The sequence below is a fragment of the Microtus oregoni genome, unplaced genomic scaffold, assembly GCF_018167655.1.
Source record: "Microtus oregoni isolate MIOR12 unplaced genomic scaffold, Mior012 000031F_ref0000149, whole genome shotgun sequence".
NCBI lineage: Eukaryota > Metazoa > Chordata > Mammalia > Rodentia > Cricetidae > Microtus > Microtus oregoni.
The window spans coordinates 11,700,063-11,717,904 of record NW_024543090.1 but is presented as its reverse complement, the minus strand read 5'-3'; the positions used below and the strand labels follow the sequence as shown (position 1 = coordinate 11,717,904).

The window sequence follows — 17,842 nt, the reverse complement described above, 5'->3', positions numbered from 1 at the left end:
CTCGAAAAAATAAATAAATAAACAAACAAACAAACAAACAAACAAATTGGGGAGTGGTGGCAAGGGCTGGAGAGATGGTTCGGAGGTTAAAAGCATTGGCTGCTCTTCCAGAGGTTATGAGTTCACCTCCCAGCAACCACATGGTGACTCACAACCGCCTGTAATGAGATCTGGTGCCCTATTCTATTGTTCAGGCAAACATGTAGACAGAACACTATATATAATAAAATTAAATTTAAAAAAAAAAAAGAAATGAAAATATCTGCACCTGCAGTGTACAATTTTCTCTTCAGGAACTCCACAAACCTGGCCACTACTCCTGGTGTGTTGATGACTTCATCAATTAGGATTAGGTGCTGTTTCCCCATAAAATAAAATAAAAGATTTCAATATAATGACTTTATAGATCAAAGTTAGTCACAATATCCCTCTCATCATTCACTGGCCAACCAAAAAGATCAATACTGAATTTTGACACTTTAAAAGTCATGTAGCTTGAAAGGTATCACAAAAATATAAGCTTAAATATTAAAAATGAAAGAAGGGCCTCCATTGAAATAACTCACTGAATCCTTTCTGACAATCACGAATTGAAGCTGGGATGTCAACAACAGGAACAACAGAATGCGTACAAACTCGTGAAAATGGAGCAAATTGCTACTGAATGAAAAATGGGTCAGGACAGAAGTTATGAAAGAAATGTAAAACTTTCTAAAACTGAATGAAAATAAAACACAACATCCTAAAAAATATGGGATACAATGAAGACAATTCTAAGAGGCAAGTTCATAGTGCTAAGGGCCCACATAAAACACTGGAGAGATCTCATCCTAGTAACTTAACCCACACAGGAAGGCTCTAGGACAAAAAGAAGAAATAATGCCCCAAAGGAATAAATGGCAAGAAATAATCAAACTCAGGGGAGAAGCTTATTAGTTATTAGTAGAGACAAACAAACAAACAGTACAAAGAATCAATGGAACAAATATTTGGTTCTTTGAGAAAAATCAATAAGATTGACAAACTTGAAATCCAATTAACTAAAAGGCAGGGAGAGAAATCCAAATTAACAAAACTAGAGGTGAAAAGGGGGGCATAACAACAGACACTGAGGAAATTCGGAGAATCATAAAGGGCAGACTTTAAAAACTAGTACTCCGCCAAAGTGGAAACTCTAAAAGAAATGGATAATTTTCTTGATATACACCATCTATCGAATGTAGCATGAGATTCCACAGAGCCATTGCAGGTGGCTTAAATTCCAGAGTGCTAGCACAAGTCAGGGGTTGTTGTCTGAGTTGCTCTTTTGAAGGAATTCCAGAGCCTTTGCATAACTTAGTCTTGAGAGAACCTGAGACCTAATTAGGCAAAGGATTCCTTTAAGTAACTCCAGAAAGGAGGTTTTGGTATGCGGAAATTGACTTGCAAAAGGTGTTTTTTTATATGTGAGAAGCCACCAATCAGTTAGTTCACCAAAGCTGGTTCCCCTGCTGCTGTTGCTAAACCTGAATTATGTTTTGGAGTGATCCTCTGACCCATGTAACACAAAGTTAAATCAAGATTAGATAAGCAATTTAAGCAGATCTATAACACTTAGTTACATAGAAACAGCAATTAAGTCTCCCGACCAAAAAAAAAAAAAAAGCAGATGGTTTTAGCACAGACTTCTATCAGACTATCAAAGAAGAATTAATACCAATACTCCTCACATTATTCCACAAAATAGAAACAAAAGGAACATTGCCTAATTCTTTCTTCCTGCCTTCCTTTCTTTCGTTTTTCCTTTTAAGACAGGGTTTCTCTGTAGCTTTGGTGCCTGTCCTGGAACTAGCTCTTGTAGTCCTCACACTCACAGAGATCCATCTGCCTATGCCTCCCTATTGCTATGCCCTATTGTTCAGTGCTTAGGGATCAGAACTTTATCTCAAGTAAAGTAGAGCATGAGATGGGCTGAATGGGACTAGAAGGACAGAGAGGAACATTAAAACCACATGTGGCTAACATAGCAATGATTTGTGGGGACGTGATTTGTTACAGCAGTGGCATGCTCAGATTAACATTCTCCAATCTTAGAAACAAAACAAAAATTAACGTATGTTTCTGAGGAAAATATTAGAGGTATTAAAGAGAATAGTCACTGACAATTCAGATTGTACAAGAACAGTGCATAATAACTGCTGGTCTTCCAAAGGCACCAACAGCCCTACCTTTAAAATGCTTGACAGACAAACCTGTATGGTTTGCACAATGGCCTTTAACAACAGAGGAACTGCAGGCTTTAGAAGAGCTGGTACAGGAGCAACTACATGCTCAGCATTTTGAAGAATCAACCAGCCCTTGAAATTCTCCTGAACTTGTTATTTAAAAAAAAAAAAAAAAATTGGAAAATGGAGATTGGTAACAGATCTGTTAATTAGGTGATTCAGCCAATAGGCTTTCTGCAGTCTTTTGCCTTCTCTATGACCTAAAGGATGGTAATAGAGAACTCTTATAGTTCTTGATTTAAAAGATTGTTTCCTTACTATACCTTTACAAGAAAAAAACAGAAAAAAAATTGCCCTCACAATGCCTACTTATAATCTTAGCCTGCTAAGAGATATCAATGGAAGATTCACTCACAGGAATGTTAAGTAGCCCTACCCTGTCCCAGTATTCTGTAAGTCAATCATTGGAAATGATATGTAAGTCATTTCCTGAATTTATAGTTTACCATTACATGGATGATATTTATTATCCAATTCAAATGTAGATACTTTAGAAAGAATGTTTAAAGAATTAAAGAAAATTTTGCCTTGTTGGGAATTACAAATAGCTCTTAAAAATACAAAGAGAAGATTATATTAATTATTTAGGTTATGAAATAGGTTTACAAAAATTAGATCCCCAAAGGTGCAAATTAGGAGAGACTGATGGCAGACTCTTAATGGCTTCCAAAGATTGCTAGGGGACATTTACCTTCTATGGCACACTATTGGGATAAAACCTGATGATCTGATTAATTTAAACAAAATCTTAGCTGGTGACAAGGACTTAAACAGTCCCAGAGGATTGTCAGCTGGAATAGAGAATTGGCTTTGATCAAAGAGAAATTACAGAAGGCACATGTGGATTATGTAGATCTGAGTCTTAACTGCATTTTGGTCATGTTACCCTCCTAACATTCCACTGCAGGAATTTTAATGTAGAGAGAAGACATGATCTTAGAATTAATCTTTTACCACATAAACTGAGTAAAAGATTAAAAATTTATGTGAAAAGCCGGCGGTGGTGGCGCATGCCTTTAATCCCAGCACTCGGGAGGCAGAGGCAGGCGGATCTCTGGGAGTTTGAGGCCAGCCTGGTTTACAAGAGCTAGTTCCAGGACGGGTAACAAAGCTACAGAGAAACCCTGTCTCGAAAAAAAAAAAAAATATGTGAAAAAGGTCTCAGTTATGTGGAAGGACGCTTAAAAGAAATCCCACACTAGCTCAAAACTAAGAAATTGACGTTTATTTATTTAGGAGTAGACTCACAAATCAGAATCCTCTGCTGGTACAGAGATCTTCCTTACCTTTCGGACTCCACAGATTTCAGTGCTGTCTGCAATAGGGACCCTCCAGTTGCCCCACATGGCCTTAAAACCCAGGCTGTACTACTCTCAACCAGTTAATGTAGAGACTCTTAACTGTTTGCAAGTTCTGACAGTGACTACGAGCACTCAGCTGTAGATGGGCCATCTGGGCCATTCTTCACCCCAAGGCTCGGGGAATAAGGTGGAAAAGGGGAAGAAAGAATGTCAAAGCCAGGGGATGGGGAGGAATGCTGCCCTCTGAACAGGACATGACTGTCACAGAACCTGTGCAGGACTTGACAAGATCAGTTCAGTTAAAATTTTCAGGATGGAGTAAAGAGGGGCTCTTAAGGGCCCCACCCCGCCCAAGGACCTACTAGTAGTTGATGGCTGACACAGGAGAAAAACTCACTCTTCTTTGAGGGGTGGCCATTGGCAGATTCCTCACACACCAATGGATAACCCAAAGTCAAGCACACAAGGACAGCACTAATTGGATACAGTGGATTTTTTTTTAAAGAGGGCTTAAGGGGAAACAGATATTGGGGAGGTCAGACAGAAGTGGAGGAGGCAGTGGGAGGCTAGGATTAAATACACTGTATATTTCTATGAACACTTCAGAGAGTAAAAAGAAATTCAAAAAAGAACAATAAATAAACCAGCTCACATTTTTATATATCCTTTAAACCTTACTTAAATTTTAAGCTTTGTGTAATCTTTAAAACTTGCAATTTATTGCCAATTGTGGTGGCGCACACCAGTAGGCTTTGTTGAAGGAGGCAGAGGCAGACGAATCAGGAGTTCGAGGCCAGCCTGAGCTATGCATTTTTTTTTAAAAGAACAACAACAACAAACCGGGTCAGTGGTGGCTCAGGGCTTTAATCCCAGCACTCAGGAGGCAGAGGCAGAGGCAGGCGGATCTCTGTGAGACTGAGGCCAACCTGGTTTACAAGAGCAGCAGTTTTGCTATCTCAGACCAATAGGGTAAGAACAATATTTAGCATATTTAGCAATTTACTTAATGAACTTTCGAGTATTAACAAAAAACTTTCCCAACAAATCTTAGAACAAAGTGGGTGGCTCAGCACGCAAGGGGCGTCTAAGGAGGCACGAGACCTGGTGGCCCGGCCCACCTCTCTCAGTATTGGCTGGAGGCTGCGGGGTCCGCCCCTGTCAGGCTCATACTTGGGCAGGGCTGTCCGGGGCGGTGGAGAGGGTGGAGCGAGGCGAGGAAGCGCACCCCCCGTCTCAGGATTGGCCAAGGCTGGGAAGCTCCGCCCATGTCGGGCGGTGGCTCGCACTTGGGCGGGAGAGAGGCGGAGCGGCCCGCACATCCTCCCGCCCACCCTCATCAGGATTGGTCGAGGCTCAGAGGGCCCCGCCCCCTAGGGCGGAGCCGGGGCTGCAGCCAGGAGGCACGTGGGGCGGGCGGGGCAGTTTGTGGTTGCTGTGCCCGGGGCTGGGTCTGTTCGCTGGACGCCGGCCAGGGATGCTTCCGCCGGGCCGCTGTGGCGGCGGGATGGCGAATGTGCAGGTGGCCGTGAGGGTCTGGCCTCTCAGCAAGCGGTGAGTCTGGCAGGAGGGGGCGCCTGAGGCGTCAAGTGAACTGAGAGGAGAGCGAGAAGGCGCCTTTCTCTCGGTGGACTGGCCTGGAGAAAAATCAGACTCACAGTGGCCTGAGGGCTCAGGGTCCAGAAGCCATGAAAGCCCGGAGGGACAGGGCTTCAAGTCGAGCTTTCCCGTCACGAACTAGGAGATGGCGGTTCCTGTGTGCCTCCCTCCAGAGGTCGCTGCCCTGTCTACACGTCCCTGGCATCTTGCCAACAAGAGTTTCTTGGGAGCCTGGCTCGGGTCTTGGTGCACTTAGTAGGGCCTTTCTCGTGCATCATGACGTGAGGAGGTGCAAAGAGGTGGGCAGTCTCCACTCCTCATGGTGACCCAGGAGGACCCGAGAGGACTGAAAGGTGTGTTCATATACATATACATGGGATTCCTCTGTGGGGACTTAGGAAAAAGGATTGTCGGGATATGGGAGGGAAATTGAGGCCCAGAGAGAGAATGTGATTTCAATCTGTGCTCAACAGCTGACGTGATTTAAGAACAGAACTGGGACATGGGAAGGGGAAGTTGCTCCTTAGTGCCAGTTCCTTGTGCCTGCGCCTCATTCCACACCTCTCAGCCCTTGAGGCAACCATTGTGGAACTGAACATTTCATCCTCTCCCACTGGGGAAGTCAAAGAAGGCTTTGCACAAGGGTTGATGACTGAACTGCTCTGAAAGATCTTTGAGTTTTCTGACAGGCAGGGGAAAGTGCAGAGCTCTCTAAAGTAAGAGCAGGAAGAGAAAGTAAATTTAGGCTGTTAGGGTGTAGATGGGAGCCTTGGACACATGGGTGGATAGACGCAGAGTGTGATGGGCGAGAAAATTGGCAGAGTGTGGTTCTATACCAGATCACATATCTTGGGATTTATTGTAGAAAAAAATCTTCAATGTCCAGTACACAGAGGTCAAGAATGGCTTTGTCTCCTATGACAGAAATAGTATCATGGGGTGTTAGTTTTGTCCTTGTAGAGGTCATTTGCTTTGAAAAGTTTTGACAGAATGAGAACCATGATATAGGAGGAAGACATAAGAAAATATACCCATGCCAGTGTTGTTGGCAAATGCCTTTAATTCCAGCACTCAGGAGGCAGAGGCAGGTGAACCACTCTGTGTTGAAGGCCAGCCCGGTCTATCAGCGTAAGTTCCAGGACAGCCAGGACAATTGGTTTTTAAACATCTGGGTTTGCATAACTACACACAGTGACTCAGGGTTGGAGGCTTCCAGGGAGCAGCTTTCCAGGAGGAGATAACTGCTGGTAGATTTCATTCTTTCTAAACTAATTTTTAGGGTTCTTAGGATAGCAGTATTGACCACTTTTAACTTTTTAGTTCCTTGGAAACCAGGAGTTTCAAATAGCATGGATTAGATTAAGAAAAGGATGTTGAAACCCTTTGTTACTTGCAGTCGTTGCCGAGAATAACATATCTCATCCAACAAAAATGAAAAACAATCAGGGAACTTATTTACTTTCAGCTCCAGTGAAGAGGCTTGAGAGTAAGTGGTAGATTAGATCATCAAGCCTCCTGGTCTCCAGGTGTGAGCTGATTTTTAGCAGGCTGCAGATCCACAGTCACTGATTCAGGAGTAGTTTTGTAAAAAATTAGTGTGATCTCAGCTAAGACGTTTAGACTAGACCATTCTCCAATTCCCACAGAATTCTGCAGAGATGGTGGTGGTACCCACTGCTTATTGACGCTGTTTTGCATGCAGACTGTTTTGCACAGTCTGCTGACTGTGTCGTCTGTCCCAACTTACAGATAAGTTATCAGGACTGACAACTGTGCTTGAGAAGGAACCATTAAAGTCATCTAGCCCAAGCTTACATTATTTTTCTCCAAATGAGAACATGGTCTTGCTTAAGTTCTAGAAGCAGGATTTGATTCACTAAACCACACTGCTCCTTCCCAAGATGCTCAAAATTGTTCCTGTGTTCTATAGGACTAGAGAAAATGCTGGATGAAATAACACAGAAGTGATTTTGGAGTCCTCCCCTTGACCTCAGATGTTTCCCATAATCAGAAATTCTGTTTGTTGGTTAGAGATGCTGCCATTGCCTGTCCAGAGTCATTCGCCACTGGAGAAAACACCTGCCCCACTGAGCTCTGCCCCACTGCCCTCTACTTTCACCTGGTACCTTAATTTTTTCCACTTTTTGGTTTTGGTTTTTGATCTATAAAATAGACTAAAATGATAATCACGTCAATCTTCTTTTCTCTTTTTTTCTGAGACAGGGTTTTTCTATGTAGCCCTGGCTGTCCTGGAACTCCCTTTGTAGACCAGGCTGGTGGCAAACTCATAAAGATCTGCCGACCACTGCCCCCTGAGTGCTGGGGTTAAAAGTGTATCCCACACCACCTGTCTCCATGTCAGTCTTTTTATAATACATTTTACATGTACATACATGTCTTTGTTGTACAAAATAATGGGCTTTATTATGACATTTGCACATATGTAGATAATGAACTTTGATCATATCACCTGTTACCATTTCATGTCTAATCAGGTGTTAATCATATTTTTAGTGATCGTTTTTGTTCTTCTGGCCTCTTTTCGTTTGTTCCTTTTTTGAGTTTTAAAAAAGGAATAAATACAAATGTGTAGCTTGGTTAAATTCCCCTCTAGAACAGTGGTTTTCAAATTACAGCACACATAAAATCCCTGCCCCCCAGAAGCTGGTTATCATCTGCTCTACTCCTCTAAACATTTGAATTAACTCAGCCTTCTTGTATTCTTCTTAATTCTGATGTAGGCAGCCTGTAGACTTACTTCTATTCAAAGTCTTTGATGCTAAAGATGGATTCTGCTGATGGGCTCTGGCAGCTAGTAATAGTGACTGCTTTGCCTTGCTTAGGGCTTTTCCTTAGTAGGACTGGTTTGAACCGTTTGAAGCCAGCTTCTTTTTGTTGTTGTTGTTGTTTTTGATTTTTGTTTGTTTTCTGAGACAGGGTTTCTCTGTGTAGCCCTGGCTGTCCTGGAACACTCTCTGGCTGGTCTTGAACTCAGAAATCTACCTGCCTCTGCCTCCTGAGTGCTAGGATTAAAGGTGTGTGCCACCCAGCTGAAGCCAGCTTCTTCCTTGAGATTGATGTCCTTTCTGCCCTCTTTAAAATTTAATGCCAACATGTCTGTAGGTGAGCAGAGGAGGTAGGAAAATTTCACCTACCTGTGGACTGATGATCCTGGGAGTTGGGAATATCTCTGTACTTGGGGGTGTGTGACTGGGTGATAAAGCACTTGCCTAGATGTATAAGACAATGGGTTTGATCGCCTCCACCACAAAAGAATACCTCTCTCGTGTACTGTCTTCTGTATAGTGGATAAGAAAGTACAGTAAAGCCTTAAGGGGAAAGAAACAACAGAAACTTAAGTTCAACTAACAAAGATGCTACTTAGCTAGTTATTTTTTGTTTGTTTTGTCTTGTTTTTTGTTTTTTCAAGACAGGGTTTCTCTGTATTGCCCTGGCTGTCCTGGAACTACCTCTGTAGCCCAGGCTGGCCCTCAACTCACAGAGATCCACCTGCTTCTGCCTCTGAAGTGCCGGGATTAAAGCATGTGTCACCACTGCCCAGCTAGAGCGAAGTTTTATCTAGGACTTTATTCCAGATACACCAAGTTGATGCGCCTTCAGTTGATGAGCCATCTTGTCCTAGCCAGAGGTTTTTGTTATGAAAAGAGTGGGCTTCAGATGCATGGATCACCATAATAAGCCTATTAAAAAAGCCTATTAAAATGAGTAAGTTTAAATCCCCAGCACTGCAAGAAGAAGTTTATAGTGAATGTAAAGGTGGGCTAGTTGCTAGCAGTGTTACCACGTACGGACAGTGTAGGAGGATTTCTAAGTACCTTGGCTTTCTCCAACTTCAGAAGTACGCCCAACATTTCAGCAGAGAGGACTGCAGTGTTCTCATCAGTACTTTGTACAGTGGTTCAGAGACGGTGAGAAATTGTGTCTTGCACTGGACCAAAGATAATTTCCAAGCCTTATTTTAAAGCTATAGTTAAGGATCAGACAGATCTGCACTTAAATCTCAGTTACTGGTCCTGGCTGGGTGGCCTTGGATTAGTTATGCAATTTCTCTAGGCTTTAAAATTCTGTCAGAATGAAGACATGCTATGAAGTGGTATCAGGAGAGTAGGGTGGGTAGGGAAATTACAGTATCCATACACAATATGGTGCTTTATACATTATCACCGAAATAAATGGTGGTGACAGTTAGTGCTTCCGGAGTCAAAGTGTCTGATCAGGAAAGTGTCCCCTCAAGGGAGTCTTCACGTGCTTTTGGCTATTTATGGAGACAGGCATTGCACTTCCTGGAACAGGGACAGGAGTGAGAAAACTAATTTCTTTTTGTCTTTTCTGTTTTTGTTTCTGGGGTGTGTGTGTGTGTGTGTGTGTGTGTGTGTGTGTGTTAAAGTGGGCAGCAGATGTGGTGGCACATGTCTGTAATTCTAGCATTTAGGAAGAAGAGACAGGAGGATCAGAAGCTCAGTCATTTTTGGCTAGAGAGTAGATTTAAGCAGCCTGGGCTACTTAAGATTCTGTCTCAGAAAAGAAAACAAAAAGTATTTCTTCTCATTGGAATTCTGTTCTCATTTCTTAGCGAGGCCAAAGAAGGGGGAAGAATTATTGTGGAAGTTGAGGACAAAGTGGCAAAAATCAGGAATTTGAAGGTAAGCCTGAAATTGTGTTTGTTTTCTTAGGTACGAATCTATGATTAAAGGTGACTCTAGGGTGAATATGTTTAATATATTAGAGAGCAGGAGATGTAAGGATTGTGGGAAAAGCTTAGACCAATCATAAAGTAAATAAACAACAAAAGAATTATGCTTAGAGTCCAGAAAATGTGGCGTTGTAGTCCAAGCTGTTAAATAGAATAGTGCAGCTGTTTTGGAAACTGATAGGAGCTGCTTTGAAACCAAATCCAGACTATGTAACTCATGCTGGGGGCAATTTGTATGCCTATGTAACTCACCTGGCCACCAGTTAAACTTTATCCTGAGCCCCTCAACTGGTAATACTTTATCCAGGTCATTTTTGGGAATTTTAGTATTTGTCTGATAATGCAGGGTTTGTGTTGGCCATAATATGTCATATTAATATATCATAATAATATGACATCAGCCTGCAGATCCCAGAAGGGAGTTGGTCACTAGCCCGAGTCTTGTTCAGATTTCTTTTTCCACAACCCTGCTTAAATTTGGAGCACAACTGGGCAGACACGGGGAACTTTCTTCCCTGCTCCTCACCCTGCCCTCCAGAGTCAACTTCCTCCATCCTTCCTGATGCAGAAGATGAGCTGGTTCTTCTTCTGTGGACCTTGAGCAGTGGAAAGAAAGAAGCCAGGGAGGTGATCACGTGATCGATGCTGTAGTTAGCTTGTGATGCAATGCCAGCCTTTCCAAGAGCCAAGGAAGCTGAGGCAGAGTGAAGGTCATCTAAATCCCAGCCCTCAGAGCTCTGGTCACCCCCCTTACTTCCCTGCTGTGATTTGTTTCCTCTTGTCATCAGCTCCTGTTAAAGGAGGGGTCCTGTGAATGTTTAAGCAGGAGCTCCTGGAGAACAAAGGGCCTTCCATCCCATGCCTTCTCTCTTACTGCCCTTGCTAGTCACTTCAGCTGTTTTGTTGTAAGATCTCACACTCTTGGGTCTAGAGAATAAAGTATGTCCAAGAGGAAAATTTAAAAGCAAATTTAAAAAATATTATTTTATGTGTATGGGTGTTGTGCCTGCATATATGTCTATGTACCACATAGGTACCTAGTGGCCTAGGGGGCCAGAAGAGGGTATCAGATCCCCCAGGCCTGGAGATACAGATGGTTAAGACCCACCATGTGGGTGCTGTGAATCAAGCCCAGGTCTTCTGGATGGGCTGCCAGTGCTCTTAACCTCCGAGCCACTTCTCAAGCACCCAAGGACAGATTCCAGTTTGCCCTCTACACACTTCCTTAGCTGTTGGCTTCCCTAAGGTCAGTTGTTTATGAACAAGCTATTATTCATTATGACATCCATGTTCTTCTGTAGATTTTGAATGGCTAATGTCAGAGCTACCTTCCCCTTTTCTAACTTTCTTCTTGTCTAAAATGTGTTTTGGGTATATTTTCCCCTTAACCTTGATATGGGCACTCTTAGTGCTGCTTCCTCCTCAAGGAGCACCCTCTGTGGCCATGCTTTCCCACTTGGAGCTGACAGAAGACAGTGGAGCAGCCAGCACGCAAAGCTGTGCGTGTTTACCGACTGGTGATTTTGTAGCATCCTGGCCATTTTATACCAGCGAACTAGGAACTCAGGGTGTGCACCAGGTGTCCATTCTTCAGTTTCTTGTCTCCGGAGAGGATGAAAATGCAGAAGGCATTTTATCATAGGAAGATCATTAACTCCTGAGTGCCACAGTTTAAATACCAAGACTAGGCATGTCTGTGAAGAATGCCAGCCATTCTACCCAGTACCCAGGGCTCAGCATAGTTCCACGTTTTGGCCCTACCCTGTGTTCAGCAGCTATATTATTCCTGGTTATTCCATTTAATACTATTTCCAAGTCACTGAAGGTAGATTCCTGAAGGATCCCAGCGAAAGCTCCAAGGTGATGAAATCTGCTGCACCCAGAGGCTGTGCTGCTCATGCTGTCAGTCTCCTCTATAGAAATGCCTAGGGAAGAACGAGTGATGGAGAAGTCCTGTAAAAGAGCCTTTTTCTCCTGCGCTGTCCTATAGTTCATGTGTTTGTGCGCAGACACAGGCTTGTGTCATGGGCATATTTAGTTCCTGGGTCTTTCTTTGTTCCTAGTGAGATGGAGATAGATGTTACCTCTCTTCTTTTGTGGCTGTCGTAAACATTATAGTGATAGTCCAGGTCTCTGTAATCACAGAGAGCATAATTAAGGGCCACTGTCCAGATTCCAATGATATGACAGGAAAGACACTGGATGCTGTGTTTAATTTTAGGTGAACAGTCGACCAGAGAGGTCTGGAGACACCCGGGAGAAGGTTGTAGCGTTTGGTTTTGATTACTGCTATTGGTCAGTCAACCCGGAGGACCCTCAATATGCATCTCAGGAAGTGGTAATGTCATTTTCCCTCCATTCTCCTTTTTACAAATGTTTGCTGTAAATTTACTTTTCAAGGTCATTGTGACAGTTGCAAACTTAAAGTACTCTAACTGCTACTTTTAACTTTGAAAACTCTCAAATGAAAACTGGTTTTCGAGAGGAAAACCCTCAAATACATTGTGGAATGTTTAAAGTTATTTTAATGATAGCATTAGTTTTTATAACTGGATACTTAGATAAATTAGCATGGAATCTGGGTGATGAGTGTATTTTATGATATGCTGGTTAGAAACTAATGTTTTAATCTGAGAAATGGTAATACGTGGCATCAGTTTCTTTTCTTTTCTTTCTTTCTTTCTTTCTTTCTTTCTTTTTTAATGTGGCAAAGAGGTGGAAAAAGACTGCTTAGTGAAGGTGTGGGAACTTGACTAGTGTCCGTTTCAAATCTGGGCCTCAGAGTGACTAGGAGTGGGGCTTAGTGCAGGTAGTCTTCTACTATTGTAATAGGTCAGTGTCTTAGGGGTTTTTATTGCTGTAAAGAGATACCATGACCATGACAACTCCTAAAATAAAAACATGTAATTGAGGTGGCTTGCTTACAGTTTCAGAGGTTCAGTTCATTACCAGGATGGAGAGCATGGTGACATGCAGGCAGATAGATGTGATGCTGGAGCTGAGAGTTCTACATCTAAACTTAGAGGCAACAGGAAGTTGACTGACTGTCACACTGAGTGAAGCTTGAGGAAAAGACTTCAAAGCTGGCCCACATAGTGACACACTTCTAATAGTGCTACTGCCTTTTGGGGCCATGTTCTTTCAAACCACCACAGTTAGTAAGGCTCACCTGAAACATGGCATACTTGTGTCTGTGTATATATGACTTAGATGTTAACAAAGTGTCACCATTCATAGATATCTGTTAGCAAGATGTCACTATCTATAGACTGTAAAGTATCACTATTAATAGATAATGGTTAATATTATCTATTATTAATAATAACATTTATTAATAATAAAATGTTAGCATTCAGAGATACCTGTGAACAAGGTGTCACCATTCATAGACAGATGTTAACAAGATGTCACTGTTTATTGGTGGATGTAAACAAGAATGTCACCTAGGACCTGAGCAGTGTTGGCGTACACTTTTAATCCCAAGTGCTGGCACTTGGGAGGCAGAGGTAGTCAGATCTCTGAATTGGAGCCCAGGATGGTTTATATAGCAAGTTCCAGGCCACTTACTCAGTTGAGACCCTGTCTCAAAAAACAAACAAACAAAACAGATGTTAATGTTAGTAATTCACAGGTAAATGTGTGATGATGACTAATTTCAGTTGTCAGTTTGATGAGCTGTAGAATCACCTGGCAGACTGGTGTTGGCAGGCTTGTAGGGATTATCTTGGATAACGGTCAGGTAGGAAGAGCCTGTCACTGAGAATGGTACCATTCTGTGGGCAGGAATCCTGGACTCTATAGGAGAGAAGGTAAGGTGAGCACCAGTGTTCATAGTGTCCCACCTCCAGACTGGATGCTGTGTGACCAGCCACTTTCAGCATCTGCCATCTTTCATTCCCTGCCATGATAGATTGTACCCTGAACTGTGAGCCAAATAAACTTTCCCCCATTCTGTTGTTTTTATTAAGGTATTTAATCATAGCAACAAGAAAAGTAAGAGCGGGATCTGGGGATGGTAGTGCACACCTTTAATCCCAGCATTCAGGAGGCAAAGCCAAGGATCTATGAGTTTGAGGCCAGCATGGTCTGCATGGAGAGTTCCAGGCCAGCGAGGGCTATAAGCGACCCTGTCTCAAAGAAGAGAGAAAGAACACATCTGTCTTTATTCCATGATCTTTTATCCTATAACCCTGGTGTTACTAGCTTCCTATTGTCTGTAATTTTTTAAAATTACACTTATTTGCCAGGCAGTGGTGGAGTACACCTTTAATCCCAGTTCTCGGGAGACAGAGACAGGAGAATCTCTTTGAGTTTGAGACCAGCCTAGTCTACAAAGCCAGCTCCAGGACAGGCTCCAAGGCTACAGAGAAACCCCGTCTCTAAAAACTAAATAAGTAAATTATGCCACACACATATAAGGAGGCCAGAGAACAATTTTTAGGAGTCTTTATTCTCCTTTCACCTTGTGGCCCCAGGGATCAAACTCAGGTCTTTAGGCTTGGTGGCAAAAGACATTTCCTACTGAGCCAACTCCACAGCCCTAACTTTCCATTCTTAAGGAAGATCTTCGTTGATAAAAATTGTATTTATACCCTATTAAAAATATTTGGATGTTCAGCCAAACTTTTCATCAAAATTGATCTGTTCTCCCTGGTGTGAATCTGCACTAATGCTAATCTGTTTATGCTCTGAAATTAGACCCACATTTGAAATAGGCACAGATACTAATTTACTGTCTTACTTTGAACAAGCTACTTAAAATCTCTATGGCCTATTTTTATTAGTTATGTGTGTGTATTATTACCACTATGGTGGTGAATATCTCAGAATTACCATATGATGAATTATTTGTTAAAGTACTTATGTTCATTGCCCACCTAGTAAGTTGATATGTGAGTTTTTATGTGCTTTCGCTCAGATCCTGGCACAGTGAGCAACCATTCTCTTACAGCACATGAGAAGCAAATACACGCTTTTTCTTTTTCCTTTTTTTATTTTTATTGAGCTATACATTTTTCTCCCCTCTCTTCCTTTCCTCTCCCCTTTTACTCTCTCCTGTGAGCCCCAAACTCCCAGTTTACTCAGGAGATCTTGTTTTTTTTCACGTTCCTATGTAGTAGATCCATGTATGTTCTCTATTTAGGGTTCTCTTTGTTGTCTAGTTTCTCTGGGGCTGTGTCCTGTAGGCTGGTTTTTCTTTGCTTTATGTCTAAAAGCCACTTATGAGTGAGTACATGCTATATTTGTCTTTCTGGGTCTGGGTTACCTCACTCAATATGGTGTTATCTAGATCCATCCATTAGTGCACACTTTTTCTAACCCTTCTTTGAAGCTGTGTATTTCTCCTGGGACCAGCATGTTCTGCTTGGAAAACTCACCTAACTTCCTCCTGGTGATGAGCAGCTGTTGGGGCAGGAGTTCTCTGCTCACACACATTTGAAGTCAGGAACGGTACTTACAATGCAGTGGTCTAACTGTTTTTCAGTTTATATACATTTAAATAATCTCAAGTTTTAGTAAAAATTGCCTTTTTAGAATTGCAAGCATATCTACAGAGATGACAGGAGAAATAATTTGTTTTCATCTTGGTTTTGTTTGCTCTTGCTTGATTGGTCCTCCTTTCTCAAACATTTCCCCTTAAATCAGCATCACATTTGATGTGTCTATTTTAGAGGAGACAGATAATCACAGTGTGGTAAGTACTATGCTTTTTTACTTGTGCATTGTGTGTGATGTACATGTCTGTATGCATATATGTGTGCATGTTTGTGTGCACAGGAAGGTATGCTTAATTGCTGGCGTGTGTGTCTGTATGTGTGTTGAAAGTATATGTAGGCCTGAAGTTGACCTTCCTCAGCTGTTCTCCACTGTTTTATTGAGGTAAGGTCTCTCTGAACCCAGGATTCACCAAGTCTAGCTAATCTACCTACCTAGTTTATTGTAGGGACTCTCCCACTTCTGCTTCCCAGATGCTGGGATTACAAAGGGTAACTACACTCTCCCAGCCTTTCTTCTCTTTTTTTCTTCTTCCTTCTTTTTCCTCCTCCTCCTCCTTCTTTCTTCTCCCTTCTTCTCTCTTCCTTCTTCTTTTTCATCATCATCTTCTTCCTCCTCTTCCCCCTCCTCTTCTCTTTCTTTCTTTTTTTTTTTTTGAGTGTGTGTATGTGTGGTTTTTTTGAGACAGGGTTTCTCTTTGTAGCCATGGCTGTATTGGTACTTGTTCGGTAGACCAGGCTGGCCTCAAACTCAGAGATCTGCCTGCCTCTGTCTCCTAAGTGCTGAAATTAAAGGTGTGCATTACCACCACTGGCTCCCACTTTTTTTTTTAGTTAGAGGTGCTGGGGGTACAGATTGTGGTCCTCACACTTGCATGGCCATCACTCTGTCCATTGAGCAGTTTTCCTCAGTCCAACAATATGGAAAATAACACACATTTTACCCAAGCTTTTCATGGAATTTCAAGGGAGATATATACCAGGTGTGGTAGCGAATGTAATATTATGTACCCATATTAATCCCAGCATTTGGAAGGCAGAGGTGGATGGATCTCTTGTGAGTTTAAAGTCAGCCTGGTCTACATAGTCGTTTCCAGGACAGCTAGAGCCTATCTCAAAACAAAACAAAAAACAAAGAGAGGGGTGGGTAAATTGTTATTCTCAATGATGGGAAGAAAGTATAAAAATTTTTGTTCATATTATAGAAGATGGGGCAGAAGGAGTGTACGAGCTGGAGAAAGGAGCTGAAGGGTGTGGGACACTGGCATCCAGGCGTGACAGGGCTGTTGTACTCTTAATCTCATAGCAGGTGTGATTACTTACACAAGAGCTGGACTACATTGAGCCTGCCAGAATTGTGTTGTGGGAGGGACTAACGGGGCCCCATGCTTACTTGAGAATTTATAAGCAGTTATCAGTAGTCAGGGAGGGAGAGACATTGTCTTCAGTGGTATCGCCACTGATAAAGTGCACGGTCCACTAAATCATTGAAAATAAGCAAAAAAGGGACAGACACATGAAATTAGAAGGGGAGCTAGTTAGGAAGAGGGAGTATAAGGGAGTTAGGGTGAGAGGAAAAAGGCAAGAAAGATAAACAGGGGAGAATGTAATTGAAATATATTATGTACCCATATGAAAATTTCATAATGAAACAAATTATATATAGGTAGTATATGCTAATGAAAACATTTTAAAATCTGATTAACAATATGATTGCTTAGTTTGTAATAAGATAGAACCTAAGTCTGTAGATTCTCTTCCAAAAAATGAGAGAGACATTCTTTCCTAAGACTTGAAAGTAACACACACACACACACACACACACACACACACACACACACACATTTAACCTCAGCTCTTTGGATTTCAAGAGGATCTGATTTCTCAGAGCATCATGTGAGTCACTAATTTAACTTGGGAGTTCCCTCTTGGGTTTCATTCTGTCCTTCAGCCAGGAGTCTGTAGGCCATGTAGGGGCCTATAATACCCATGAGTGCAATCCGATGCAAACTTGTCAACTTAATTCAAATGTGTGAGGTGTGTGTGTGTTTGAGTGTGCGACTGTTTGACTGGTTTTTTTTTTTTGTAACTCAATTGCACAGTTTAGTATGTAAACTTTGTAGATGTCAGTATTGTGCCAACAATGTCAAGAAGTATTCAATGTATTCCATCTAGTCCAAGGTGTATGAATCATCTGGTTGAGGCTGGCCTCAGTATATCATGTACGGGATTCATGGGGGACCCTTGGTTCAGTTGTCTAAATGTCAATAGAAATCTCTCTTGTTTCTGCAGAAAGACATAGAAGACAGATAGTATTTTTCAACTGTGAAGCAGGGAGTATGGGGTATTTATATTCCCTCTCCCTCAAAGACTGAATGCAATAAAAGCCTGAATTCCAATAGTGACAGTTTGTCCAGGCATCACTCATAGTCTGGATTTTTATTTTATTTCATTTTTGAGCAGGGTCTCACT

At 42.1% G+C, this 17,842-nt stretch overlaps 1 protein-coding gene across 1 annotated transcript in view; it reads left to right on the top strand.

The window, feature by feature from the left end:
- The first annotated feature begins 2,602 nt into the window (after nt 1–2,602).
- The window catches only part of LOC121465488 (kinesin-like protein KIN-8A), a 36,599-nt gene continuing 21,359 nt past the window's right edge, over nt 2,603–17,842 (top strand). The window contains exons 1-4 of the mRNA XM_041678712.1: nt 2,603–2,656; nt 4,617–5,116; nt 9,756–9,825; nt 12,097–12,213. Of these exons, the coding sequence (XP_041534646.1) occupies nt 2,603–2,656; nt 4,617–5,116; nt 9,756–9,825; nt 12,097–12,213 (741 nt within the window). The remainder of the gene's footprint in view (nt 2,657–4,616; nt 5,117–9,755; nt 9,826–12,096; nt 12,214–17,842) is intronic.